This window comes from Phascolarctos cinereus, unplaced genomic scaffold (assembly GCF_003287225.1).
Source record: "Phascolarctos cinereus isolate Bilbo 61053 unplaced genomic scaffold, phaCin_HiC Scaffold_1;HRSCAF=81, whole genome shotgun sequence".
Taxonomy (NCBI): domain Eukaryota; kingdom Metazoa; phylum Chordata; class Mammalia; order Diprotodontia; family Phascolarctidae; genus Phascolarctos; species Phascolarctos cinereus.
The window spans coordinates 262,865,044-262,892,048 of NW_027555514.1; the positions used below are offsets into that span (position 1 = coordinate 262,865,044).

Here is a 27,005-nt window from a genome sequence, read left to right on the forward strand (position 1 = left end):
AACTTCGCACTGGCTGTGCCCCATCCCTGGAATGCCTTCCCTCCTCACCTCCACCTCTTGGAATCCGTAGCCCCCTTCAAGGTTCAGCCCTGGTGCCACCTCCTACATGAGCTAATTTTCTGAGTTCTTCAGGCTTTCCATGTAACCCTGCCATAAATTAATTTGTATTAATTTTGTATTTGTTGAGGCATCTGTGCCATAGCCGATAAGAAAGAAAGCTTTGGAGCCAGAAACACCTGGTTTCAAGTTCTCTCTGGATGCACCCTGGCTGTGTGACCCTGGGCAAGTCACTTACCCTCTCAGTACCCCAAGCAACTCTCTAAAAGTTTTAGAGAAAGTGAAGAACAACATTGATAGAGGGAGTTTCTTCACCCAGAGGTTCCCAATATTCATGAAATCACAGGTCCTATTCCCGTCCTTTATTTTGTATCCCTTTATCTGTGTATATGTTGTTTCCCTTCTAGGTAGAACAGAGGTTCCCAAACCTATTTGGCCTACTGCCCCCTTTTAAAAAAAAAATAGCTCAGTGCCCTCCTGGAAATCTACTTTATTTAACCCTTTAATTTTTTTTTTATTTGTCATTTCAAAAAATGTAAGATATTTTTTAAAAAATTATGCATCTTAAATTTTATAATTTATTGTAAATTTGTGGGTTTTTTCCTGCATTGACTTTTTGATGACACAATATTGCATCATGTAACCGTATAGTATTAGTTGTGTCTCTGAAAGCCCCTCCCTTCCCAAGGAGCATAGAGTAGAGCCAGACCCCTTCTCTAAGAAGCAGTGAGATTCCCCTACTCAGCAACAAGAATGCCAGGTATGAGGAACAGATCATGTTTCCACCAGGCCAGGAGCAGCTGGGCCAGGATCAGAGTGTTGATTCAGCTGTCTGCTGTATTTGCTTACATTTAGAGACCCCTATGTACCAATCTCAGCATAGTGCTCATCACCCATCTTGCCCCCTCATTGAATACTTCCCCCATTGCTGTCATCTTACCCACTATCCCAGAACCCATACTCTTTTATATGGTGGGAATCCATGACTAAATTTTATTTGCTTTGTGGTTAACTTGAGGGAAGGAATCAGTGTTGTAAAAAGCTTTGGACAGATGCTTTGGGCAGATAGGTGGTACAGTGGACAGGGCACTGGGCCAGCAGTCAGGAAGACTTGAGTTCAAATTTGACATCAGATACTGGCTGTGTGACCCTAGACAAGTCTTAACTTCTGTTTGCCTCAGTTTTCTCTTCTGTAAAATGAAGATAATAATACATCTACCTTCTAGGGTTGCTGTGAGGATCGGATGAGATATTTGTAAAAGCACTTGGTAGAGTGCCTGGCACATTCTATAAATAGATAGATAGATAGATAGATAGATAGATAGATAGAAGATAGATAGATAGATAGATAGATAGATAATATATATATAGAAATGTTTACTATGATGCTAAAGCATGAGTAGGGAACTTTATTCATAAATTCGCCAGAGACCCACAGAAGGAAGCCAGTTATTGGCCAAACACAAGCAGCTTAATTTAGTCATTTTGTTTCCTCTAGAGGAAGAAGTATATCATTTAAAATTAAGAATAAGCAACATAAATTTATTCAATGAATGATATGTAGGTTTCTGAATACTCTGAACAAGCAGTTGGACATGGTTCAGATTAGGGGGCCTTCTCTCTAATAGGCTTCTCTTTGGCTCAGGCCCCTTCCCAGGGTTCCCCTGGGAACGATTGAATTTGCTTATTTCTAAGCTCTTGGCTTGGAATATTCAGCTCACCTGAAAACACTGAGCTAACAAGGCATGGAATGTAGAGCCTGTTATATAGAGCATAAAATATGGAAAGGATTTGTACTGAAACCCATAGAGAGTCAATAGTACTTTCTCTGCTGGTTAGCCCCATCTCTGTCTATAGTCATTGCAGGTTTATAGCCCTTTCTTGGGGTTGGTGCACCCCACTCCTTACAGCAAGGAAAGAATTCAGGGTTGCTAAGAAGTCAACCCAGCCCTAGGTTGAGCCGCATTTTTCTTAGGGACCTAGACAGTTGCTTCAGACTTTTAGAGCTTTACTTTGGCTCCTTAGAAGTGCTATGCCTGAAAGCCCCTTTGAGGTTCTCCAGTTTCTGTATTGCCCCCATGGCTGTCCTGGAGACATTAGGACTTCTTTATCCTTTATTACAGAAAGTTTACCTTTGGACTCATTATTCAACTTATTATTCTGAGCCTTTGTAATTATTGGCATTCCCAGTTATGTCAAGGTTGTTTGTTATGTTTTTCTGGCTACATCCTAATAGATACTTTATATACATAGTGTCTGTGGATATGCAGGAGCCAATTTAAATGGGCTGGAAAGCCTGTTGTTAAATTTTCAGTGTAAGCATTAATTTATACCTTGGAAATTAGTACCACAAATACCAGTAAGCAGGGCTCAATTTATTGTTTGGTTAATTGTCTAGATAAAAAAATGATGGGGAAAAAAGTTAATAGTACAGATTAAACTTAAAAGTGTATCATGGGTATATATAGATTTTTTTCCTGGTGAGCCAGTTGTTAAACATTTGCTAGCACACCCTGGAGCATAACCCAGTTGTTAAACATTTACCAGCACACCTCGGAGCATAACCCTGGGTAGGTCTCTGAGCTGGAGACACTGCATGCCAGGAAATGAAGAGCAAGTCCTCTGACCTCGCCAGGCCCTTGTGAAAAGAAGGGCAATGGAAGTGTGTATAAAGCAGTCTATGTGAGGAATTTGGAACTGTGTGAGCAGTTTAGTTTTCAGTTTTGCTTGCAGTTTGGGATGTAAATCAAGAGATTGGATGAGACAGATGGGAGAGTTGGAGAAAGAAATAGGTTTTGGAAGAATGGGTTTTGGGCAGCTGGCTGGTGCAGCGTCCTCTCCAGCCAGGACCCCCAAGGAGGGATGTGACTAGGCTGGATTAATGCTTGTGAGACTTGTCTCTCTGGGGAAGCTGATAAAGGACAGAGACTGGCTCTTTCTTACCTTCCTTCCACTTCCACTGCTACCTTTCCAGACATGTTTATTGCAAAATTTTCCTATTCTGAAAGTTTATTTACATTTCTCTTCCTGTTTTAATTTAGTTTTTTCTTTCTGTTTCCTGTTTCCTGGCTGACTTAAATAAACATAGTGCTGATCCTAACTCCTCTTGTTTAAATGCATCATTACTGGTGAACAGGGAGTGGGGCAGGGGTGGCACAGTATGCTAGCAAAGGATGAGAGACGGGCAAAGTTGCAGAGCTTTAATCCTTCGGACAAAGTTGCCAGGATTTTATCAAAGCTTGGGCTCCTGAGGTCAATAAGAATCTTATTGATAATTGCTTTAAAAAATATTTTGTATTAAAATCCCAAAGAGAGGGTTAAAGTTGCGTCAAGATTCCTTCCCACTCTTAGGTGAAAAGCAAGTCCATCCACACTGAAGTCTGAAAGGAGTGGGTAGGTAAGGGAGGGGAGTGGGGGGGGAAGGGGCTACATTTGTCTGTGCCTTTCTTCCACACAAGTTTATAAAGACCCGATCTATAAGGGTAGAGCAGAAGGTGGTGAGGAGGCCCTGCCTGATAGGAAAAGGAATTACTGGACCAGGCTGCTGACTGACACCCACCTCCTAAGGGTGGGAGACAGATGAAGGAATGAATACCTATTTTCCCTCTTTTGTAGCAACTAACTTATTTTGCCTTCAATTAGACAAAACTACAACCCTCCCAGACTTAGGAGTTTTTAAATTTGGTTTTTTTTAACTTTCAGAAATAAATGGATTAATCATTGTCCACCTAGATTACCTACTCTTACTAAACTTTCTAAGAATCTGCCCTGAATCGGCTGAGCCATGGGGGACCCTCAACATTGTTACTGGAGTCACATGATGATCGTAATCACTATAATCTTCACCATTGCCCACATTTTAATGAGAATAATAGCATTTATTCAATGATTTATACTGTGCTTTATATAGTTTCATTCTTATGATGACAAAGCCCTTTTACTGTTATTACCTTACTTCATCTGATGAGGTAGAGGCAGTTTGTATTATTCATTTTTTTCTTCATTTTACAAATAAGGAAACTGAAGTCCACAAAGGCTAGGTATGAATGCTATTACACGATAGGTGGATTAGGGGCAGCCATGTGGCGCAGTGGATAGAGCACCGGCCCTGAAGTCAGGAGGACCTGAGCTCAAATCCAGCCTCAGACCAAACACCTGACACTTATTAGCTGTGTGACCCTGGACAAGTCACTTAACCCCGACTGCCAACAAGAAAAAAGAAAAAAAAGAAAGAAAGGTGGGTTACATTTGTACTCTTTGGCCCCAGAGGGTGGAACCTAGGGGCACTGGGTAGAAGCTGTCATTGAGGCTGAATGTCAGGGGAAAAAATCCCCTGGAGATTAGAGGTGGTAGATTTCCTCCATCTAGAGATCTATAAGCAAAGACTTGTATGACCACTTGTCAGGTATGTTGTAGATAGGATTCTGGTGTCGTTGTTGTTGTTGTTTGAGGTAAGTGGGGTTCAGTGACTTGCCCAGGGTCACACAGCTAGTCAGTGTCAAGTGTTTGGTCTGAGGCTGGATTCGAACTCAGGTCTTCCTGACTTCAGGGCCGGTGCTCTATCCACTGCACTACCTCACTGCTCCTAGGATTCTGTTTTGATGTGAGTTGGGCTAGATGACTGTTGGCCTGGAACGCAGTAGGCACTTAATAAATGATTATTGATTGATTCCTGGGAGAGAGGCTCCCAAGTCCCAAATTCTGTGCATTGAGTGTCTAATGGTCACACAGCTGGTTAAGTAGCAGAGTCTGGCCTTGATCCCAGGCCTGCTGATTCCATTTCCAATGTTCTTTACTTCATGCAGGCTGAGACCCTGTGAAAGTAGACCATTGGCCAGCCGGTCTACCTAGCGGTTTCTTAGCTCACCACAACAAATACCTTCATTTCTTGGAATTTTTCTCCTGGAGACAGTTATCTTTCAATCAAACAGCCACTATAAATGTGCCAAGCCTAAGACTGAAACCAGATAGGAAAGGATTAAGTAAGGGAAGGCATGCTAGATATAGACCTCTTCTAAGAAGCTGAAGGACTAAAGGACTCCTAAACATGGTTACTCCCATGAGACACCCAGGGCAGCTATGAAAAAAGAAGTACCGTGGAAAAAAAAATGAACTTTGATTCCCACTCCTAAATTGTTCGCTCTAAGTTTAAATGGCAGGACAGTCAGTGGCCCTGCCAGGATTACCAGAGGAGTTATTATCATGTTGGGGAAGGAAGGAAGGAAGGAAGGAAGGAAGGAAGGAAGGAAGGAAGGAAGGAAGGAAGGAAGGAAGGAAGGAAGGAAGGAAGGAGTGAAGGAAGGAAGGAAGGAAGGAAGGAAGAAGGGAAGAAGGGAAGAAGGAGAGAAAGGAGGGAGGGAGGGAGAGAGGAAGGAAGGATGGAGGGAAGGAAAGAAGGAAGAAGGGAAGGATAGAAGGAGGAAAGGAAGAAGGGAGGGAGGGGGGATGAAGGAAGTAAGGAAGGAAGGAGAGAAGGAAGAAGGGAGGGAGGGAAGGAGGAAAGGAAGGAGGGAGGAGGAAGGAAGGAAGGAAGGAAGGAAGGAAGGAAGGAAGGAAGGAAGGAAGGAAGGAAGGAAGGAAGGAAAGGGAAGAAAGGCAGGGGGGAGAAGCATTTATTAGGCATTTAATGTATGCTAGGTTTTCTGCTAAGCACTGGGAAACTCTGGAGATCCAAATACAAGAAGCAGTACTGTACCATTCCTCCAGGAGCTTACATTCTTATACAAGAAGACAAAACATACTGGGGAGTGGGGGCTGGGAAGGTGTGTTTTGGTCCATTGTTGTTGTTTGTCCTTCGTTCTCAAAGAAGACTGTGGCATCAGGAAGGTGATGCTATGACTTGCACATGAATTGGACTTAAGTGAGGAAGGGTTGTGCAAAGTCACCAGCCTCACTTTCTCCCTGGAGCCATCTTGATCTAGTGGCAAAATATAGATCAGGACAACTGGAGATGTCTCAGAACCAAAGAATAGGAATAAAAAGCTCCCTGGAGACTTGGGGCTCTATCTGCTTGCCAGTGAGCCCTGGAATGGCTTCAGTTTGCCCTTCTAGAAAATTTTGGTCTAAGAGAATAAAGGAATGGTGAATGGAGTCGAAAGGCAATTGATTGATAAGATATTGTCAAGTAAAAAGTAGTATTACCCTAAAGTAGTAATGGACTAGTTGAGGTTGTGCATATATGAATTGTAATGGATGGAACTGGTTCAATTTCATGACTTCTCCAGTAACACTCAGCAGCCAGGAGGAGTGAAGAAATTTGATGGTGAGATTTTTCCAGAGCTGAAGGTCTGAATGTTGAGAGTTTCTAAGGTTGTGACTAGTAAATCATTACTATCACAGATCATTAGATCGAGGCTACTTTGGGGAGAGAGTGAAGGAGATAGTGAAAGAGATAGATCGGAAGAATGGGGAAGGTTCAGGGCACTAGAGAGTCATGATAAGGGCCTCTTTAGAAGGTTTAGTGTTATTGAGCAAGCAGAAAAGTGGAAGAAAAGGAGTTTGCAGTCAGAATATGTAACTGTCAAGCTTAGCATCTTGGAGGTGGTACAATCCAAGATTTGGCCATCCTGCTATGTAGCTGAAATGAAGTGCAGGAGAAGGTTGCTGGAGTTGAGAAGGCAGGAGAGTTGTGTGTTAGAGGGTTATCATTTTGAGCGCAGAAGTCCTTAAGAATGATGGCAGTTGATGGGATGGAGAGGAGTCAGTAAATTAATCATCAAGCATTGTTTAAATGTCTATAATGTGCCAAGTGCTATGCTAAGGCGCTAGGGATTAAAAAAAAGAAGGAAAGGAAACAACCTGGGCCTAGTTGTTAATTTCATTGAGGAGACCCAACGAGTGATTGGAAAGTCAGTAGATTATCAAAATAGAATGATTTGGGGCTGGTTAGGTGGAAGCAGTCAACATTCCTTTCATTTCTGGAATGATTTGCTCACTCAACTTGTGTTCATTTTGTCAAGTGGCAGGGAGAGAAAGGTTCCTAGATAGGGAACATATTGCTACAATTCACTTTCATGGTCTTTGAGTGACTCTGAGGTCATATAAGGAAGCTATACTTCTACTGGTCTCAGTTACAGCTCCCGAGCCCCCACTGGTATGTTTTCCATTTAAACAAATCAGTAGAGATGGCACCGTAAACTCTTACTCATGTAAAACAGTAGTAGTCTTCATATAACGACCTACCCAGAAACCTGGATTATACTCTCCCACCAATACATGTAGCATCCCTGGAGAAGAGTGAGAACAAACTTGCACAAACCTATTAGGAAGGCACATGAATAGGGAAAACTCATGTGCCTAGGACCACTCATGACTCTGGACTGTAGCCTTTGATGCTCTTGGCCTCCTTCGGGAATAATCTGTAAGAAAGTCACATGTTGGGTAGGGCCTCTTCTGTTTTGTCTGCTCTACTCAAACCAAAATATGGCTGGACACTCAGAGAATATATATATTTTTTAAAGCAAAAGTAGTCTTCTTCCCTCACCTCTTCCCCACCCCTCCCTAAGCCCAGGCTCATCAGAGGTATACAAGGCTTCCCTCTTGGCTAAGCTCTAATGGGTTTTTCCCTCCCAAGTTATAGGTGTCAATAAAGAGCAAAATAAATGAAATCCTAATGAATTTCCCCTCTTTCGAGCCCATGTGGTAGTGAAATGCAAGACAGACAAGCCTCTCCTTTCTCTAAGTAGCTCTGTTCAGCGGCAGAAGACACGTTTTCCTTCATTACTCCAATCATTTCCCAGCAGTTGCAAAACTCATGTTCCCGCAGTTAACACAACAGAGGGTGGAGAGGGCCAGTGCAGGCTCGAAACTTTTATCTTAGCTTTCCCTTCAGTTGCTTTTTCATGTCTCTGCTCAGCTGGACTTGGCTCCTTTTAAGCAGCAGGGGGCAGTCTCAGTTCTTTCTCCTCTGCTCTGAATGTTTCGTCTTCTCTGTTTTTGTCTCTGCTTTGCTGGTCACTAACTCTATAAAAGATGTCTCCTTTTATAAAATGACCTGCTTCTTAGGGCGAAAAATCAAAATTCACGCCTTTGTCACACAAGCCACAAGTAGGCAATAAATACTTTCCCCACAGCCACCAAAATTTATATTATTAATAAAGTTAATTAACATTATTCATATAATAAACTTTATTGTTTATTGTACATTTTAATATTATACATTATTATAATATGTCGTTTTTATATAACTGTTATATAATTATAGAATATACAGTTTTATATTATACATTATATAAAATAGTCTTTAATGTGTTATATATTATTATAAAGTTAATAAAATTATACTATTAATAAAGCTATTAGGGTTTTCTAACTATCAGTCTGAAATTAACTTCAGGGAAACAAAACACTTCTGCCATCTTTGCCTTCATAAATAGCTCTGAGGCTGCTTTCTCATGAGTTTGCTTAGGATTGTTCATGTTTCTCCTTCTTTCAATAAATATAATTGTCCCTGTCCTTTGGAATTGGACACCTTACAATAGTATAAATAGATTTGCATAGACTTTGCAAGAAGGAAGAGGTTATTTAAAGAGGAAATGCTTACCCCTCCTCCTGGTCCTTTAAATCAAAAGGAGTCACAGGAATGTCCTTCTATCCAAAGAGTTTTGAGAGAAATTGTGTCCACAAGAGAAAGCCAGGTTTCTGTTGAAGCAAGGAGGTGGATGGAGTATTAGAAATGGTGGAGGATGTAGCCTCTGTAAATATCTTCTTAATTAAATAGCTACAGAATATTCAAATTTATGGAGAATGGAGTGAGGATTCCTAAGGATACTAAGGGATGGATAGGGATGAAAGAATAAGAGTAGGTAGTAGGGACAAGTTGCTTGTATCTAAAACAGTGAGACTGAGTGAAGATAACTAGTATGATGGGTGTTCTACATAGTAAGTTATAGAATCAATTGGCCCCCAAGGTCTAAATGAGATTGTTTCTTTTTATATCTTTGTGCCTTTCAGTTATTATTTTTTTTCCTTTTGCTGAGAGGTCATCCATAGAAAGATTCTATTTTAACCAGAATTACAACATCACCATACATTATCTCACTTTGACTTTGAGTATTCCCTTCTTATTGTGAATATTTGAGATATGTAGCATTCACTCTGTTTTTAGAATGTTTCTCTTCATCTCTAAGTTCACTTGTTTCTGGATCGTATGCCAGGTTATTGGTTTTCCTAGAGCAGGCTTCTACTTGGTTCCCAGTTGAAGGCCCTTAGGCTACCTTCTAGACCAATCTTCAGGTTATGAGATGCTCATATAGGAAGAAAGGAAGGAAGGAAGGAAGGAAGGAAGGAAGGAAGGAAGGAAGGAAGGAAGGAAGGAAGGAAGGAAGGAAGGAAGGAAGGATGGTGTCAGTAAAGAGCAAATTGGAAGATCCAAGTACCATGAATGAGAAGATCTGAGCTTGTCACAGGCAGTATTGCAAGAGTTCTTCCTTAGGGGATTGATCCACTCATACATCAAGTACCCTGTCAACTGTAGCCTCAGTAAATATCTTCTTAATTAAATAGCTACAGAATATTCAAGTTAATTTAAATTAATTAATTAACTCTGTGCCTTCTTCTTTGTGAGCATTGCTAGTTAAGTATAGATAAAATATTTGGAATATGGAAATTGGAAAGAAGCACTTTTATAATGGATGTGAACACCTACAGAACTTTGATGGAATATGGTGATATTTATATAGCTTAGATATACTCATACTATATTTGTCCCAACTTTTTCACAAGTGAGCATGTCAGGTCCCTGAGAGTGGCTGGCTTTGCCCCTTAGGGTTCTAGCTGTCCACCATATGTGGTTGGGGGTGTCTCTGTAATGCTATCAGCTTATGTTCCTTTCAATATCTGTCACTAGTGCCAGTCAGTGTCTCTCCTCTATCATTGAGTCACTCAGTCATTTATGCCCATGAATATCAATAAGCTTTAACAAAGGGATATTTACTGAAAAGACGGCAGTGTTAGACGTAGAAAGTCATCCGCCTCAAATGGGGTTACATTCGTTCCTCTACCTCCTCAGCCCTTGGGGAGAGTGAACTCAAACTCAAAGTGGTTGCCCAAAGTGCTCACCGCGCCATATTCATTTCTGAATGTGGCGTTGATGCTGGGTGAGTTACCTTACTGAAAGCTATGCTCTTCATTGAGCTTGTCTGCCAGTAATCTCTGGTGTGGACTGGAGTTCCTGGAGCTCTCCCTGGTGACTCTTCTACCCTTTCCCAGCTCACAGGGTCATAGCTAGCTTATTCCATCTCCATTACTCCATCAACTAAAATAAGGGGAAAATAGACATAATAGAGACAGAAAAAACAGCCAAACATAGCTCACAGCCATAAATTGGCCATGGTTGGGCAGAGTAAGCCTCTAGAACCTTCTTTTTCCCCACCTGGAGGCTTACAGTAGTTCTTGCCTTGATCACCAACAGGAAAAAAAAGTAAGAAAAAATTATTTGAGCCTTTTGTATTCACAGCTAGTTCTAGCTCAGCAGGCAACCAAAAGCCCTTTCTTCACCAGGTAGTAACTGAGCAGGAAACAATTACAGAACACCTGTGCATGCACTTACGTGAAAGGCAGGATTCTCCATTACACATGGACAGAAGCAGACTCACCCAGCCCCCATTTGGGGGTATTGTAGTAGGCAAAACAGCATGGGTGCTTGATGGCTGGGATGCCCATTGACTAACTCTCCGCCACATCCATATTACATAGGTAAACTAGAAATCCAGAGATAAAAAAGTGCATTTGGGAGAAATTCCTAACCAATCCCAACATTTATTTAGTGTTCGCTGTGTAAGGCGTGGCATCATATACTGTGATACACTGGGAAGCATGCTAAATTTGGAGTGAAAGGGCCTGATTTCAAATCCCAGCTCTGCTATTCACCATCTCTGCGACCTTGGACAAGCCCCTTACTCTCCAGGTCTCAGTTCCTGGAGGAACAGTAAATTGAGGAGATTAGATAAGATGACCTTTTTTCTAGTTCAGAATCTATGATCCTGTGATCTTAAGTGTAACGTCATGAAATCATTTTCTCCTCTTCTTTTATCTTTACTAGGGAAGAAGGCTTTTACCTCCATCTTCGCTTCTCTGATTGAATAACTCTGGCTTATGCAACACTATATATATACAAATTCAGAAATGAACATGGTGAGATGAACGCCTTACAGCAACCATTTTAAGTTTAAGGGGCTGTCTTCCTTTTTTCATATTTTTATTCCCGTCTCTTAGCAGAATGTGAGGTAGGTACCCTATGAGGCAGGTAGTATTATTATCTCCATTTTTACAGCTGAGGAAATTGAGCTACGTGGGAAGTTAAGTGACTTGCTAAAGTTCATACAGCTAGTAAGTATGTGAAGCCGTATTTAAATTCAGGTCTTTCTGACCCCAGACCCAGTGATCTCTTTACTGCACTATAGTTTTTTGGTGCCTTCAGTAGAAATAGAGAAGTTTAAAAAAAATAAAGGTGGGTTTAAGGATGAAAGATGATGAGTTCCATTCTGGACATGTTGAGTTTGAAATGTCTCTGGGACATCCAATTTGAAATCTCTAATCAACAATTTGAGAAGTGGGATTGAAACTCAGGGGTTGGGGCTGAATATACAGATCTAGGAGTATAGAAGGTCATAGAGAGGATCATTAAATCCATGGGAATTGATCAAGTCACCAAGATAGAGAATATACAGAGAGAAGAGAAAGGGGCCTCGAATAGAATCTTGGGGAACACCCACAGTTAAGGGATGTGATCTGGATGATGAATTGTTAAAGAATGTTGAGGTCCCGTAGTTTAAGGGCAAGAGTTGGGGAGGAGAGGAAGAGAGTGAGGAAGCAGCTGAATTACTTGGGACAATATGAATTACTTGAATGACATGGATTTGGATGTTGGAAGTAAAGGTACAGGGCATGACAGAGGCCAGCTTGGAGTGTATCATTCCCAAAATCTAGGTGTGAAATGAGCAAAACTCAGCTAGGGAATTGGTAATGGAGAATCTGAGACCATTACAAGAGGTATTTTAAATGGAGAAGAAGCAAGACTTAGTGACCATACATAGTAGATGAGAGAGAAAAATGAGTCAAAGAAGTCTCCAAAGTTTTGGGCCTTGGAGAATTTTTCTGTGGAAAAAGTCAAGAGGGGCAGCTAGGTGGCACAGTAGATAGAGCACCTGCCCTGAAGTCAGGAGTATCTGAGTTCAAATACAGCCTCAGACCAAACACTTGACATGTACTAGCTGTGTAACCTTGGGCAGGTCACTTAACCCCAATTGCCTCACTAAAAATAAAACAAAAAAAAAACGTCAAGAAAGCTGGGAGGATAAGGGCTTATCTGAGGAGAAGATGATATATTTTATTTTGGACATCTTGAGTGTGCAGTGTACATTCATGTAGAAATGACCGATCAAGCTGTTGAAGATAAAGGGACTCAGAAGAGAGATCAGGAATGAGAATGTAAACTTGGAAAGCATTCACGTAGAAGTAATTCTTAAAACCACGAGATGGATGAGTTCCCTGAGGAAGGGAATCCATCAGTCCAATCAAAAAGCATTTAGTAAGTGCCTCCTATATGTGGGTCACAAAGATAGAAGCCCAATAGTCCATTCTCTCAAGGACACTTTACATTCTAATGGAAACATACAAAGAGACTAGAGAATGGAAAAGAGAGGAGTGAAAGACTGAAACTTGAAAAGTTCCAATAGTTAAGGGGTGAGAGGAGGATAAACAGTGTCCTGGAAGCCAAAGGAAGAACAAAAAGAGGGTTTCAAGGAGTAAGTGATGTCAGAGGCAAGAAGTCAATGAGAATGAGAAAGAGAATGGAGGAAGGAACACCATTTGAAGACACCAGTTAGTATTGAGAGAGCCCATTTTGTTCAAGTGATAGGGAAAGAAGTCAAATCACAAGGGTTAAAGAGGAAGAGAACAACAAGGAATTGTCTGCGGGATATGTAGACAATTTCTCTGATGTTTACCAGCCGTTGACTTGTATTTGTTTATTTTTTTTTGTGAAGCATGAGGACAGTATGATCTGAAGCATTTATTTTGGCTACCTTACATGACTTTTACCCTTTGCCAGTTTGCTCTTCTCGTCACCTGAGGGACCAAACCCAGATGAACTCTAATAAATATGCCTCTGTTTCCTAGGGAGTGGTTCTTTAAACCCTCATTACTGGAGATTTTTATCCTGCTTCAGGGAAGGATTAGTAAGGACTCTTCAAGAAAACAGTTAAACCTGTCAGACTTGTTAGTTTCTAATTTATGATCTGTAACCTGAAGCTTCTCAAACCTCTATGTGATTTTGTAACTTTACTTACTGTCCAGGACACAAGAGCAGAGCAGAGAATCACTGAGTAATGGAGAACACTCTAGAAAGAGACAGGAAAATTGTCTCTTTCACTTGATTTGGGGGCTTATGATAGGTTTTAGACATTAGTAATTTGAATCTCAATTGTAAAGGCACCTGACAAGGAGTATGCAAGGATTTCAAGAACAATTTGGGGGCGAGGTTGCTAGTAGTTGTTCATTTTACTGTTTAGAAAAAAAAAGAAGAAACCTACATATTTTTATTGTTCCTTTTATCCAGAAAGATCTTTAATAACCTTTCCTATGACACTGTGCAATATGTGTGTGTGTGTGTGTGTGTGTGTGTGTGTGTGGTGTGTGTGTTGGTGTGGATATTGGGCTGTATGTGTGGGGGGAGGTATAAGTATATATATACATATATATATGTATATATATATATATGTATATATATATATATATATGTATATATATATATGTGAAGGGGTGTGAGTGTATGGTGAGTGTGAGATATGTACATGTAAATATATATGTGTATATGAGTGTGTGTGTGTGTGTGTGTGTGTGTGTGTTAAAGCACAAAAACCATTAATGGACCTATTTCGTTAATGCTAGGAATTTGTTGCCTTTTACTGAGGCTTACTTTGGACAAAGAGTAAAGCTCAAAGTCCTCAGGAATATTTTAGCTCTCCATTCTCCCATTCTCCACCCCACCTCCCCCGCCAAACACATACTTTTTTTGGTTTGGCCTCTTTCAATTATATAGTACTTAAACCAAATAAATTCTGTTTACCCTGAAGTTTTGTCTTCCGCAATTTGAGAAGTTTGCATTTCTCACCCCACACTTCCTTATTTCATCACATTTTTGGTCCTTGTTTTTTGCCCAGATCTTCTGGCCTCCCAGGCAGCATCAGTGGACTCAGAAGGGGCCACCCACTCTCTGGAGAGGGGCGGATTCACCTGGGTGCTGAAATACTGATGGAGATCAGCACTTGTGCCAAGATGCCATAGAAAAGATGCAATATTTGCTTTTCCTTTCTGCTTACCAGGAGCCAAAAACCCATGAGAAAGAATAGAAAGGTGAATGTTCTTCTAAAAACCAATTCAGGCAAAAATGGTTATGCTTTCTGAAACCTGTCAAGTCACATTAAGTGGCAGAGGCATAAATTCTGAATGCCAGTTGCAATTACAAAATAGCATGCAATGGTTCCTGGGTACAATATTCTCCTCTCCCTTAATCCCTTTATCCTCACAGGTAGAAGGGTGCAATATGTTTATCTCTCTTTGCCACCCAGTGGTCTAAGTGTTCAATAGCTCTGTTCTTCCTACAGATGATGAAAGGCTGTTTCTTCTTATGGTCATTAATATACTGACATGATATATTATGAGAAACAATATGGCGTAGGGGAGAGTAGACTGCCTTTGAGCTAGGTTGACCTGGGTTCTAGTCCTGCTTTTGACACATTCTGGCTCTGCGAGGGTAGGCAAGCCACCAAACCTATCAGTACACTCAGGCAACTTGGAAGTGAGCTGCCCCACTCATTGGTGAAGGGAGTTTCCACAGTGGAAGATCCTTCCACAGATTAAGCTACAGGACTGGAATAGTAACGATGTGCAACATCATCAATAAGCATAGGTGACATAGTTGAGAGAGAACCGGACTCAGAGCCAGGACGACCCAGGTTCAAGTTCTGTCTGATACAAGCGATGACTCACATTGGTTGAGAAAGTTTGCTTTCTTAATGTTCCCTACACCAGTGAAACCACAGGTCCAGACGATCTAATCTATCTCCATCTATCCATCCATCCATTTATTCATCTGTGCATGTGTTTGTCCATCCATTCATCCTTCCATACATCCATGTATCTGTCTGTCTATCTATCTGTCTGTCTATATCTATCCATCTGTCTTTCTCTGTCCATTCATCTATCCATCTTTCCAGGTGTCTATCCATCTGTCGTTCCATCTCTCCCTCTCTCTCTCTCTCTCCCATCTATGTGAAATCACATATTGATAGAGAATGGAATAGAGACTTCTCAGTGAGGGACATCCCTCTATCACAATGCAATTTAACTCCTCATAGGTTCGTAGATATAGTGCTAGAAGTGACCTCAGAGGTGATCAAATCCCACCCCCTCATTTTACAGAGGAAGAGACTGGGTCTTAGAGAGGCACAGTGAGTTGCTCAGGGTCACACAGCTAGCAAGTATCTGAGGCAGGGTTCAAACCTACATCTTCCTGACTCCAAGCCCAACACTTTATCCATGATGTCTATAGATCTTCTCTTTCTCCCTAGAGCCCTAGCCCTCCATTTGTCCATATCTCATTATGTTCATCTACATCCATTTACCTAGATATTTGTCTAGCTGTCTTTCTTTCTGTAAAGGCAACGTAGCAAAGTATATAGAGAGCTGGCTTGGAGCCAAGAAGACCTGGGTTCAAAACCTGCCTTTGATGCTAGCTTTGTGCCTTGGTGGAAGGAGTTTCCCTCACTGATGAAATCACAGAACCTGAGCATATGTGCATATTAATATAATAAAACTAATAGACTTTAGGCCTTCATTACCTCTCAACTGACCGACTAACTGGTCTTCTAGCCTCATCTTTCCATGGTTCAATCAATCCTCCGCTCAGCTTCCACGGCACTTCTTTTAAAAGCATGGATCTGACTGTGTCACCTCCCTGCTCAATGAGCTCCGAAGACTCCCTATTCACATGGAAACTCTTTTGTTTGGCATTTAAAGTCCTCTGCCTCCTGAGCCTTTCCTCCCCTTTAGATCTTCCTACACGTGCTCCTCTGCACACATTCTGTGTTCTAGCCTCAGGTCCACTTGTAGTGTCTCCAACAGCATCCTCCTCTTCTCAGTTCTGGGTCTTTGCTCTATCTGGTCTTCAGCCCTGGAAGGCTTCACCCCCTCACCTATGCTTCTTACTTTCCTTGTCTTCTGTAAAGACACAGTTCAACAGGCATCATCATCATCATCATCAATAATTATACATAGTGTAGTGAAGAAAAAAACAGCTGGGAAGACCTGGTTTCAGGTCCCACCTCTGAGATATACTGGCTGTGTGACCTTGAACAAGTCACTTCACCACAGTGCTCTACATAACTCTCTAAGATTATACATTACAGAGTAGGCACTGATCTGCTTTGGTAAACAGCTTCCTCGTCCAGGAATTCCCTCTACTTGTGATATACCTCCCTATGCATAAAAACATATATTTACATATATGTATGTTATGTGTGTTTATATATAATACAGGGACAGGAAATAATGAAATGTAGTGGAGGGAAGGTATGATATACATACACACATGTACATATATGTCTGTATACCTGTGTATGTTTATGTGTATGTATATACATATGTGCATATTCATATACACATGTGTGTTCAGTCATTTCAATCGTGTTTGACTCTTTGTGACCCAATCTGAGGTTTTCTTGACAAAGATACTGAAGGGGTTTGCCATTTCCTTCTCCCATGAATGAAGAAAGTATCCTGTCTGTGTACAATGTATACATGTCTATACATACAGTATCTCTTCACATATACCCCTCCACTCCCATATACACATTACACTTAAAGATTCCCTCTCCCTCCATTAATCTTTAAGAACCTTCAGGGCAGGGACAGTGTGTTATTTCATTGTCGTCTCCCCATTCATTAGCACTGTGTGTGACAGACACATAGTTGTTAAAATGAATCCGCTGAATTTGATACAAGGGTGAGTGGGTAGGGAAGCATTCATTGTGACCCAGCTGAGAAGAGCCCTTTGGCCCCTTTGTAGCTGGGTCATTATCATATCTTGTCATAACAGGAAATTTCCTTCTTTTTATCCTTCACCATTAACTCCCCAATCTTGTCCTGCAGTTCCTTTAAGAGCTAAGTAAACTGAGACCATCTGCCCTTCCTGAGACCAGCAAGTCTAGGAGAGGGTGAAGAGGGGACACAAATGAATGGATTCTCTTGCATAGTAAGTCATCTGAATGAATATTTCAGTTTAATGACAGACTGATGCAGCTGCACTAGAAGTAGGGGGATGGATAGGAAATGCACAGCCTAGTGACTTGTAAAAATCCACTTTAGAAGGGCTCTCGCCCCTGCTGGAGATATTTGATATACAGAAAATCCAGGTGGCTGCTCAGAGGAGAAGAGACTCAAATGAATGGCCAAAAGCCATTTCTTTGGTTTCCATTTTGGACCAAAAAGCAAAGCAAAACCCCTCACCAGAAACCTAAGCCCCAGTCTTTCCCCGAGAGACCAGCTGGGATGAAACTATTGTCATTGTTCGTCCTTTGTTCTTGAAAAGGACCATGACATCAGGAAAGCGATGTCTTGACTTACAAGTGAATTGGATTTAAGTGAGGGAGGGCTGTGCAAAGTCACCCACCTCACTTTCTCCTCCAGAGCCATCTGGGTCCAGTGGTCAGATTTAGATCAAGATGACTGAAGATGGCCCAAGATGCAATGGGAAACTGTGGCCTTTTTAAGCTAAGGTCTTTCCCAGGTCTCAGGGGAAACTGTAAAATCACAAGCAAATAATGAATATTGTTTTAAAGAGGAGAAAAATCTGGTAGCCAGGGGTTTAATTCAGTGTGATCCAGCTAGCATTTCTTAAACACCTACTATGTGTCAGGCCCTGTGCTAGGTTCTGGGGCTGCAAGGATCAAAGCTGCAGTGTGCTGGTAAATATTTAACAACTGATTCTCAAAAAAAAAAAGTCCCTTCAACACATTTTAAAGTTTAATCTGCACCATTAATGCTTCTTCCATCACTTTTTAAAAGTCTAGACAATCAATAAGACAGTCTCTCAAGCCCTGCTTTGCAAAGTTTGCTCCTTTCTGAGGTGCAGATGCTCACACAGAAAATTTAACAGCCCATCTGAGCCACCTTCAGCACACACCTGCATAAAGGGGAGTATCATACAGGCCAGTTTGGCTGGATCAGAGAGTGCATGAAGACAAGTCATTTGAAATCAGCCGGGAAAGAGAGGCTAAAGTTAGATTGTAAAGTCTGTAAATGCTAAGCAGAGGACTTGGTAATTTTCCCCAGGAGCAGTAGGGAGCCATGGAGGCTTCCTTGGGAGAAGAGTGACACAGTCAGACCTGTCCTTTAGGAATATCATTCTGGTAGCTATGTGGCGGGTGGATTGGAGAGGGAGAGAGGTTGGCAGATGGGAAGACCAATTAGGAGGCTGATTCTAATAGAAGGCAAAGAGATGATGAGAGCCTGAACAAGGCAAGTCAATAAGCACTTATTAAGCACCTACTATATGCCAGACACTATGTGAAATGCTGGAGATAAGAAGAAAAATAAAATAAAAACGTATATGCCCTGCTCTCAAGGAGCTCATAGCCTAATGGGGAGACAACATGTAAACAACTATATGCAGCCAAGGTGGGGAGAAGATGATAGGGAAACTAATCTGAGAGGAAGACACTAGCATTAGTGGGGGATCAGGAAAGACTTCACATAGAAGGTAGGATTTTAGCTGGGATTTGAAAGAAGTTGGGAGAGAAGGAGCGGGGGAGGGGGAGAGAGAGAGGGAGGGGAGAGAGAGAAAGAAGAGAGAGAGAGAGAGAGAGAGAGAGAGAGAGAGAGAGAGAGAGAGAGAGAGAGAGGTGAGAAAGAACAAGAAAGGCACTGTCACTGGATCACACAGGATATGGAGGAGAGCAAGGTGTAAGAAGACTAGGCAGGGAGGAAGGAACCAGCTCATAAAGACTTTAAAAGCCAACAGAGGATACAGAAGGGAAAGGATGTGAGAGATTTGGGGGGGGGAGAATTGAACATACTTGAGAACTGGTTGGCTGTGGAGCAGAGGGAGAAGAAGATGGTCTGCGGTCTGGACTACATGCCCTCCCTCCCCACTGCTTCCCACTGTGTTCTGAACTGGGCTTAGATCTGGTTGCCCTTCCCTGGCCTGCTAATTCCATCATTTGCCATTTTGATGACTATCATGGTGATTTCCCAATGTGGTCATGGGGGAGATCAGATTTAGCAAGACCTCTCAGTTTAATTTATCCTCTCTCTGCCAGTGCCAGATCGTTCCCTGCGATTATCCTCCAGAACAGTAAGTTCTAATTAGTTTTTCCCATTGAAAGTATTTTTCTTTTATTTCCAGACATTCGGCCTGACAGCCAATGACAGCAGTCCAGTTTGCAAAACTCCTGGGCATTTGGAGGCTGAGGGTTAATTTGTCTGATGGAGAAGCTGGTAGATATCTGAGCTGATCAGCTTGCTCAAACATGGCATGCCATCCAGTCAAATAAGCAGCTTATATTTATACCGGGCTGCCAGGACTCTTCAAGTCCTAATGCAAAGTACTAGGAGGATGGTTGTGCCCATTTTGCAGATGCAAAAACTGAGGTTCAGAGAAAGAAAGTGGCTTGCCCCTATTACTCAGCTCCTAAGTGTGTCAGAACCTAGATTTGAACCTAGGTGCACCAACTCCAAATTCAAGGGCTCAAAAACCTAGATAAATGAGGAAGTGGGAAGACAGCAGTCTCCTGACTCAAATGAATTCCAACCTGGGATACTGAAAGAGCCACAGTGTGATCATTTGTCTGTCACCTGTGATCACCTAGGAAGCAAGAACATTTATTCGTCAGTCAACAAATGTGTATTAAGCCCCAAATGTTTTCCAAATACTTTTCTAGGTGCAGAGATTTTAAAACAAAGGAGAAGCAGTCCATGACCCTGTGGATCTTATAATCTAGCCAGAGGAGGTAACATGAATGTAGAGGGCATCCCCCCCCAAAAAAAAAAAAATCTTTGTGCTGCACTAAAACTTTTGGGACAACCCTGATTAGTACAAATAGTGAATCCCAACCATTTAAGGTTGCATTATCCAAATTTGTACTACAAATTTCCATTGGGCTGGAACATATTACTCTGTTTTACATGTAATTAAAACCTCAGATAACATAAATTCAAATAATGCAGACGTTTGTTCACTAGTACTAATGGAAACTTAGCTGCATAGACTAAAGTAGGTACAATGTGATTTGGAGGGGGAACCCCTGGAGGGTGGGAAGGGAATCAGGAAAGATCAGGAAAGGCTTCATGTAAAAGGTGAAGCTTGAACTGAACCTTGAAGGAAAGTAAGGATTCTCTGAGGTGGAGGTGAAGAAGGCATGGGGTACTACTTGTGAAAAGTTAGAGACCCAAGATGGAGCACTGTGGATGAGGAACAGTAAGAAGGCTGGTGTGAAAGGACCATATTGTGTGTGAATGGGAGAAATATACAGTAAGGCTGGAAGGGTAGGATGGGGCCAGGCTAGAAAGAGCTCTAAATACCCAAAGAAGAGTTTTTATTTGACCCTGGAGGTGACAGGAAGTCCCTGAAGTTTACTGATTAAGAGAATGACATAGTCAGCCTTGTACTTTTGGATTAAAACATTGGCAGCTGAGTAGAGGATGGATTGGAGTGGGGAGAGGCTAGAATTAGGGAGACTGATTAGTTTGTTTTTGATCAGTTATTTTCAGTCATGTCAAACTCTTTGTGACTCCATTTGGGGTTTTCTTGGCAAAGATACTGGAGTGGTTTGCCATTTCCTTCTCCAGCTCATTTTACAGATGAGGAAATTGAGGCCAACAGGGTGAAGTGACTTTCCCAGGGTCACAGAGCTAGTAAATGTCTGAGGCTGGATTTGAACTCAAGTCCTTCTGAGTCCAGGCCTGGTACCCTATGCACTGTGCTACCACTTAGCTTCCCTGATGAATTACTGGTCTATTCCAGTTCCCCAGATGAGAGGTAGAGAGGGCCTGGAAATGGGTAATGGTTGTGTCAATGGAAAGAAGGGATCAGGTAGGAGAAACCAAAAGATTCCTCAATAAATTGACAAATAAATAATCTGTCAGTAAATGGATGAAAATTACATTAAGGTTGCAATCATGGGCTCTGGATGCCTGATGGGACATCTTTTCTCCCTGACTTTGTCTGTCTTTTCACTTTTCCGTTCCAGGTGACCAGGCATCTTCGCTTCCCTCCCACATTCTGAAGAGCTCACCCTCTGACCGGCAGCTCAACCAGCTGGCCAGGAAGCTGGGCCCCGAGTGGGAGCCCATCATGCTGTCCCTGGGTCTGTCCCAGAGGGACATCTACCGTTGCAAGGCTAACCACCCCTACAACGTGCAGTCTCAGATCGTGGAAGCCTTCGTCCAGTGGAGGCAGAAGAACGGGAGCCAGGCAACTATCCAGAGCTTACAGAAGGGGCTGGTGGCCATGGACGTCGACCCCTCTGTGCTCCAGCACATGTTAGAGTAAACTCCTCTTCATCACAGAGAATCCAGTGTGCTGAGCCATTAGACTTTTCTGCAAGGCAGGTGTCTTAACATGTTTCCTTTTCCTAATTATCTGTAGATGAAATGGGATGAGGGTCTTGGCAGGTTACTTTTAAGACCAAATCTCTTAAGGGATCTTAGCTGTTTGCTGAAATATTCATTTTTTTTTAATTGCATGAGGCAATGACTGATTTTTGACTCATTGAGAAATCACTGGGTTTTTTTAAATGCCATATTCTTGCAACAAATATAGATACTCTAGATTCCAGACATACTCTTTAAATTGGCTGAGAACGGAACTGTGATCCTTTATAATCATAATATTACCATTAATAAGTGTTACTTTCATCAATAAAAAATGACTTGCATAACAAGTCCTCCCCCAGAGGTCATTATTTATTTTTATTTTCTACTCCTCAGACTTACTAGGTTAAGGATGCAAAATTGCCCTCGCTAATGAGGCCTCAAGAGAGACTGTGTGGTGTAGGGGATAAAATGATGGCTTTGGAGGGCAGGAAGACCTGGGTTCAAGTCCTGCCACACTGTCTGTGTGACCTTGGGCAAATCACTAAAACCTATCAATCTCTCCAAGAATTCTCTAAGATTATAAATTGCAGAGGAGGTGTTGGTCTACATTGGTGGAAAAGAGTTCCTACACTCAAAAAAATCACAAATCCAGTCAAGTGGAGTAGATAGCATTTATTCAATCAACAAATATTCATGTGCCAGCTAAGCTGTGTGACCTTGGGCAAATCACCTTACCTTTCTCAGCCTCAGCTGCCTCAACTTCCTCATCTGTAAAACGAATGGGTTGGAGTTGTCAGCCTCTGAGTTTCCTTCTAGCTTTATATTTATGATCCCATGAGATATCGTACTTGGCACTGGAGATAGAAAGGCAAATATCAGGCAGCCCAGGTCCTCGAGGAGTTTACATCCTGGAGGGAAGGGGGACGGGAGCAGTATGTCAAAGGTAAGTAAATACAAATAAGTGTCACAGCAGATAGAGCCCTGAGTCTGAGCTTGGGAGCCTCCCAAATTCAAATCCTGCCTCATATACTTCCTGGCTGGGTGACCTCAGGCAAGGCATTTAACCACTGCCTGCCTCAGTTATTTAATTTGTAAAAAAAAAAAAATAATAGTATCTTCTCCCCAGGGTTGCCATAAGGATTAAATGAGATAATATTTGTAGAGTGCTTTGCGAACCTCTGTTAATGCTATGATAGTAGTGACACTGGCCCTGTTTTCTTACTGCAGAAGGAAGCCCAGGTGTGGTTTTTGTATTACGTATCAAAGGGTAGGGCTCTCTGCAAAGCCTCAAGTTTATGGTCAGGTTCTGGCATGCACTCACGCCACTGTTCCAAGGTTACTCAGTCAAGTGCCCTGCAGGTTGCTGGTGAGGAATAAAAGGACCATCGTCCTTTGTTGAATCTCTAAGCATTGAGGTGGTGCTTTGCACGGGTGTGGCCAGCCCTCACCCTTCTTTTATTAATTGTTCCTGTCTAGTGTTTGGCCCATTTGCAAAGCATCTTCTCATCTGCTAGTTCAGTGGAGCCCTATGATGACCCAGTGGGGTAGACAGAACAGGGATGGATATCTCCATCTCCATCTTACAGACATTGAGGATTAGGTATAGTGACTTACCCAAGGTCATATGGCTAGGACATGGCAGAGATGGCCCTGGATCCCAAGTCTTTGGACTTCTAATCCAGTATGGTTTCCATTGTACATATCAATGTTTGTCTCAAATACTAATCAAATAAGAAAATAGTCTGCGGGATGAGCAATGACTTCAGTCATCTATTCCAAGGAACATTTATTAGACACCTACTTTATACCAGGTACTATGCTAGGCACCAGTAACACAAAGACAAAACCTGAAGAGTACTTGCCCTCAAGGAGCTCACATTGAAGTCTAAAGAAGGCTGCAATAGGAGGGACTGTGTTTTGGCCTCATTTCTTGCTAGGTTTGAAAATGTATCTTCATCAGGATTTGCGTGGACCTGATCTCCTCAGGAGAGGAAGAGATGGAAGTTTCAGTAACAATTAGTATCACATATGCCTTCCTAAAAAGTGGAGAAAAGATCATTCCTGGCCCAAACAGCAATTGAAATCGTCTGAGGAGATAAATGGTATTTCTCTGCCTTTAGTTAGAAACATCCTGAAGCCAGGGATGATCCTTTATGCTTTCTCTGAAGGTAGTGTGTGTGTGTTCAGAAGAGGATAACTGCTAATACTGTTCTTCAGAAGGCTGAAAGGACACCCTTAAGAAAAATTTTTTTAGCGCCTGCTAGGTGGCGCAGTGAATAGAGCTCTGGCCTTGGAGTCAGGAGGACCTGAGTTCAAATTCAGCCTCAGATACTTAACACTAGCTATGTGACCCTGGGCAAGTCACTTAACCCCAAATGCCTCACCAAAAAGGAAAAAATAATGATAATAAAAGGAAAAACAGATCTAGGGCCATGGTGACATTCCTTAGTTAGAAGGGACTACTCACAATGCTAGGTTAACTCGCTCGCCTCCTTCTAAGGTGTCTCTTTAGTTGTGTAGACCCGTCCCCTACTCCAGGATATGCTGTAAATCTCATCAATGTGGTTGTATCCTCCTGTGCTTGTCCTTCTACTGAGTCTCAAATAAACTGTTCACATTCATTTGAACCCTCTATTTCTGTTTCTTTAATGTTTATCCTCTCTGGTTTGGAATGGAGATCTGTGGTTGGTCCTTTGTCTTCAGCTGCTCTATACTAAGCCTGTGTGTGAAGGAAAGTGGTAACAGCAGCTTACGTTTCTATGGCAGTTGACAAGGTTTACAAAGTATTTCCCAGTGGGGTTGAATAGAGTGGTGGGAAGAGTGCTCAACTTTGAGTCTTGAGACCTGAGTTCAAAATCCACTTAATCACTTCCACTTAATCTCCCTGGGCCTCAGTATCCTCATCTGTAAAATGGTGAGTGGTGGACTAGGTGTCCTCTGAGATCCCTTCCAGCTCCTGATCTAGGATCTTATGATTTTAAGTTAACTTCTCTCAGCCTCAGTTTCCTCATTTGTAAAATGGGTAGGTTGGAATGGCTGACCTCTGAGGGCACTCCCAGCTCTAGACCTATGATCCCATGACACCTCTGAGTTAGATAGTATGAGTATTATTCCCATTTCATGGGCAAGGAAACTGAGGAACTGAGAAATAAAATAACCCATCATCATTAGGAAGTGTTGAAGCCAGGATTTCAATCTGGATCTCTTGTAATTCCAGGTCTAGTGCTCTCTCTTTGCTATATTATCTTATCTCCCTTGGCTAGTGTAGACCAAGCCTGATCTGAGGGCATTTATGGAGTTAATTACTCGATCTGCAAATCTTCCTGCAATAGTGTGCCAACCGTCTCTAGAAAAGATCATTTACAGTGAGGCGTCGGTGATTGATCTGTCAGGAATGAGAGACATCAAATTGGCTGGATTTAAAGTGCCTTTTTTTAAATTTTATTTTATTTTATTACTTTTTGCTTTTTGGTGAGGCATTTGGGGTTAAGTGACTTGCCCAGGGTCATGCAGCTAGTAAGTGTTAAGTGTCTGAGGCTGGATTTGAACTCAAGTTCTCCTGACTCCAAGGCCAGAACTATTTGCTGTGCCACCCAGCTGCCTCTTCCTTTTTTTTTTTTTTGTTTAAACTGGACCAATGATTTCCTCAGTTTAGGGAGCTCCTGGAGAAGAATGCTGTCTGCCAATGCAGGTTGGCACCTTTTATGCAATGTACAGCCTTGGAATATTGCCTGGGGCACCGAGAAGTAAGGAGACTTACCCACGGTCACCCAGTCAGTACATGGCAGGAGAAGCGCTTGGACCCAGGCATTCCCAACTTGGAGGCTGACCAAACCTCTCCAGTCCACCAAGCCAAGCCAGCTCGGGGCAGCAAATCCCTGCTTGTCCAAGAAGGAAGACAAAATCATGGTTTTAGATTTCAGAATTTTAAGCAATCTTAGCTATCATCTAATCTAACCTCCTCCTCATTTTACCGATGAGGAAACTGAATCCAGAGAGATAGCGTGACTTGCCAAAGTCACATGTCCTATATGTCCTTCATGTCATATGTCACACATGGCAGAGCCGGGATCTGAAACCACGTCTTCCAGCTCCAAATCTCTGGCTCTTTCCTTCTGTGCCCATCCTAGCCATGATTCAAAGACCAGAGAGAATGCTTGTTTACAAAATTCACTTCACTTTCCCCTGTTAAGGTGGGTGCCATATAGCTGCTGCTGTGGCAAGGGTGTTGGTTCAGCTCCTGCTGAAAGGAAAATTACAATACGTTGTCTGCTGCCAGGAAAGATTGGCCAGCAGGGTGGCTCTGGCTGCTCTCCACGAGATGATCCTACTTTTCCTCAGTCTTTCATTATAGCTTTTGCCATGGTAAGAGGCTAAGAGCCTTTGTTTATGGCCAGTCCCCAAAGGCAGCTGTTACCGTTAGTCTGAGAGGTTCTGCTTTGACTTATACCCCAGGTAGCTACAGGCACACCTTGACCTGAATACCAGAGCCATGAAGGAATCTGCCCCAGTAATTCTTTCTTTTTCCTTCTCATAGTCAAATTTACTTCAATTAAACTCAGTGTAATCCGATTCAAGAAATATTTATTATGGATATCATTATCATCATAGCTCACATTTTATATGGCACTCTAAGGTTTGCCAAGCACTTTACATCTGTTATCTCATTTGTGGCCTTAGGGCAACTTGGGGATGTACATGTTATGATTATCTTCATTTTATAGAAGAGGAAACTGAGGGTCAGAGATGTTGAGATGTATACAGCTGGTAAAGGTCTGACATGGGATTTGAACCCATGTATTAGGATCATAAGATTATGGAGCTAGAGCTAGAAGGGACCGCAGAGATTATCCAATCTCTTAATTTTTCATTATAGGGATAATGAGGAGGCCACAGCCACACAAATGGTAAGTGACCACACCAGGATTTGAACCTAGGTCTTCTTAGCTCCAAGTCCAGTGCTCCAGCTGCCATGCTTGCTCCTCAATGCAAGGGTCTCCGGAAAGCCAATGGTGGGCATGTAGATATACCTTTTAGCAGGATATCTATATCAATAGACAGATGAATGGACAGATGGATGGATGGATGGATACATAGATCAATAGATAGATGAGAAAGATAGATGGCTAGATGGATAGACATCAATATATAGATGTCTGCATATCTATATAGATCCTCAGATTACGATGGGGTACCATGGAAAATATATCAATAGATAATTTATATTTTATTTCTCAAGCAATAGGGAACCATGGCAATTTTGTATAGATTATCTTTCTCTCTATCCTGCTGAATGGTACCCTTTCTCTATCTTTATCACTGTCTCTACCCTGCTAAACAGTACCCTAGAATCT

General features: G+C 42.0%; 1 protein-coding gene across 7 annotated transcripts in view; it reads left to right on the plus strand.

The window, feature by feature from the left end:
- The window catches only part of LOC110221757 (death domain-containing protein CRADD), a 391,384-nt gene that overhangs the window by 193,163 nt on the left and 171,216 nt on the right, over positions 1–27,005 (plus strand). For 6 of the 7 annotated variants that reach the window (XR_013482903.1, XR_013482904.1, XR_013482905.1 and 3 more), the window contains exon 3: positions 21,306–21,662. Coding sequence is in view for 1 of the 7 variants with exons in the window: in XM_021006433.2 (XP_020862092.1) it covers positions 21,306–21,607 (302 nt within the window). In the remaining 6 variants the exon portion in view is untranslated. Of the gene's footprint in view, positions 1–21,305; positions 21,999–27,005 lie in introns of those variants that run through there. The other variant, XM_021006433.2, reaches the window with a different exon arrangement.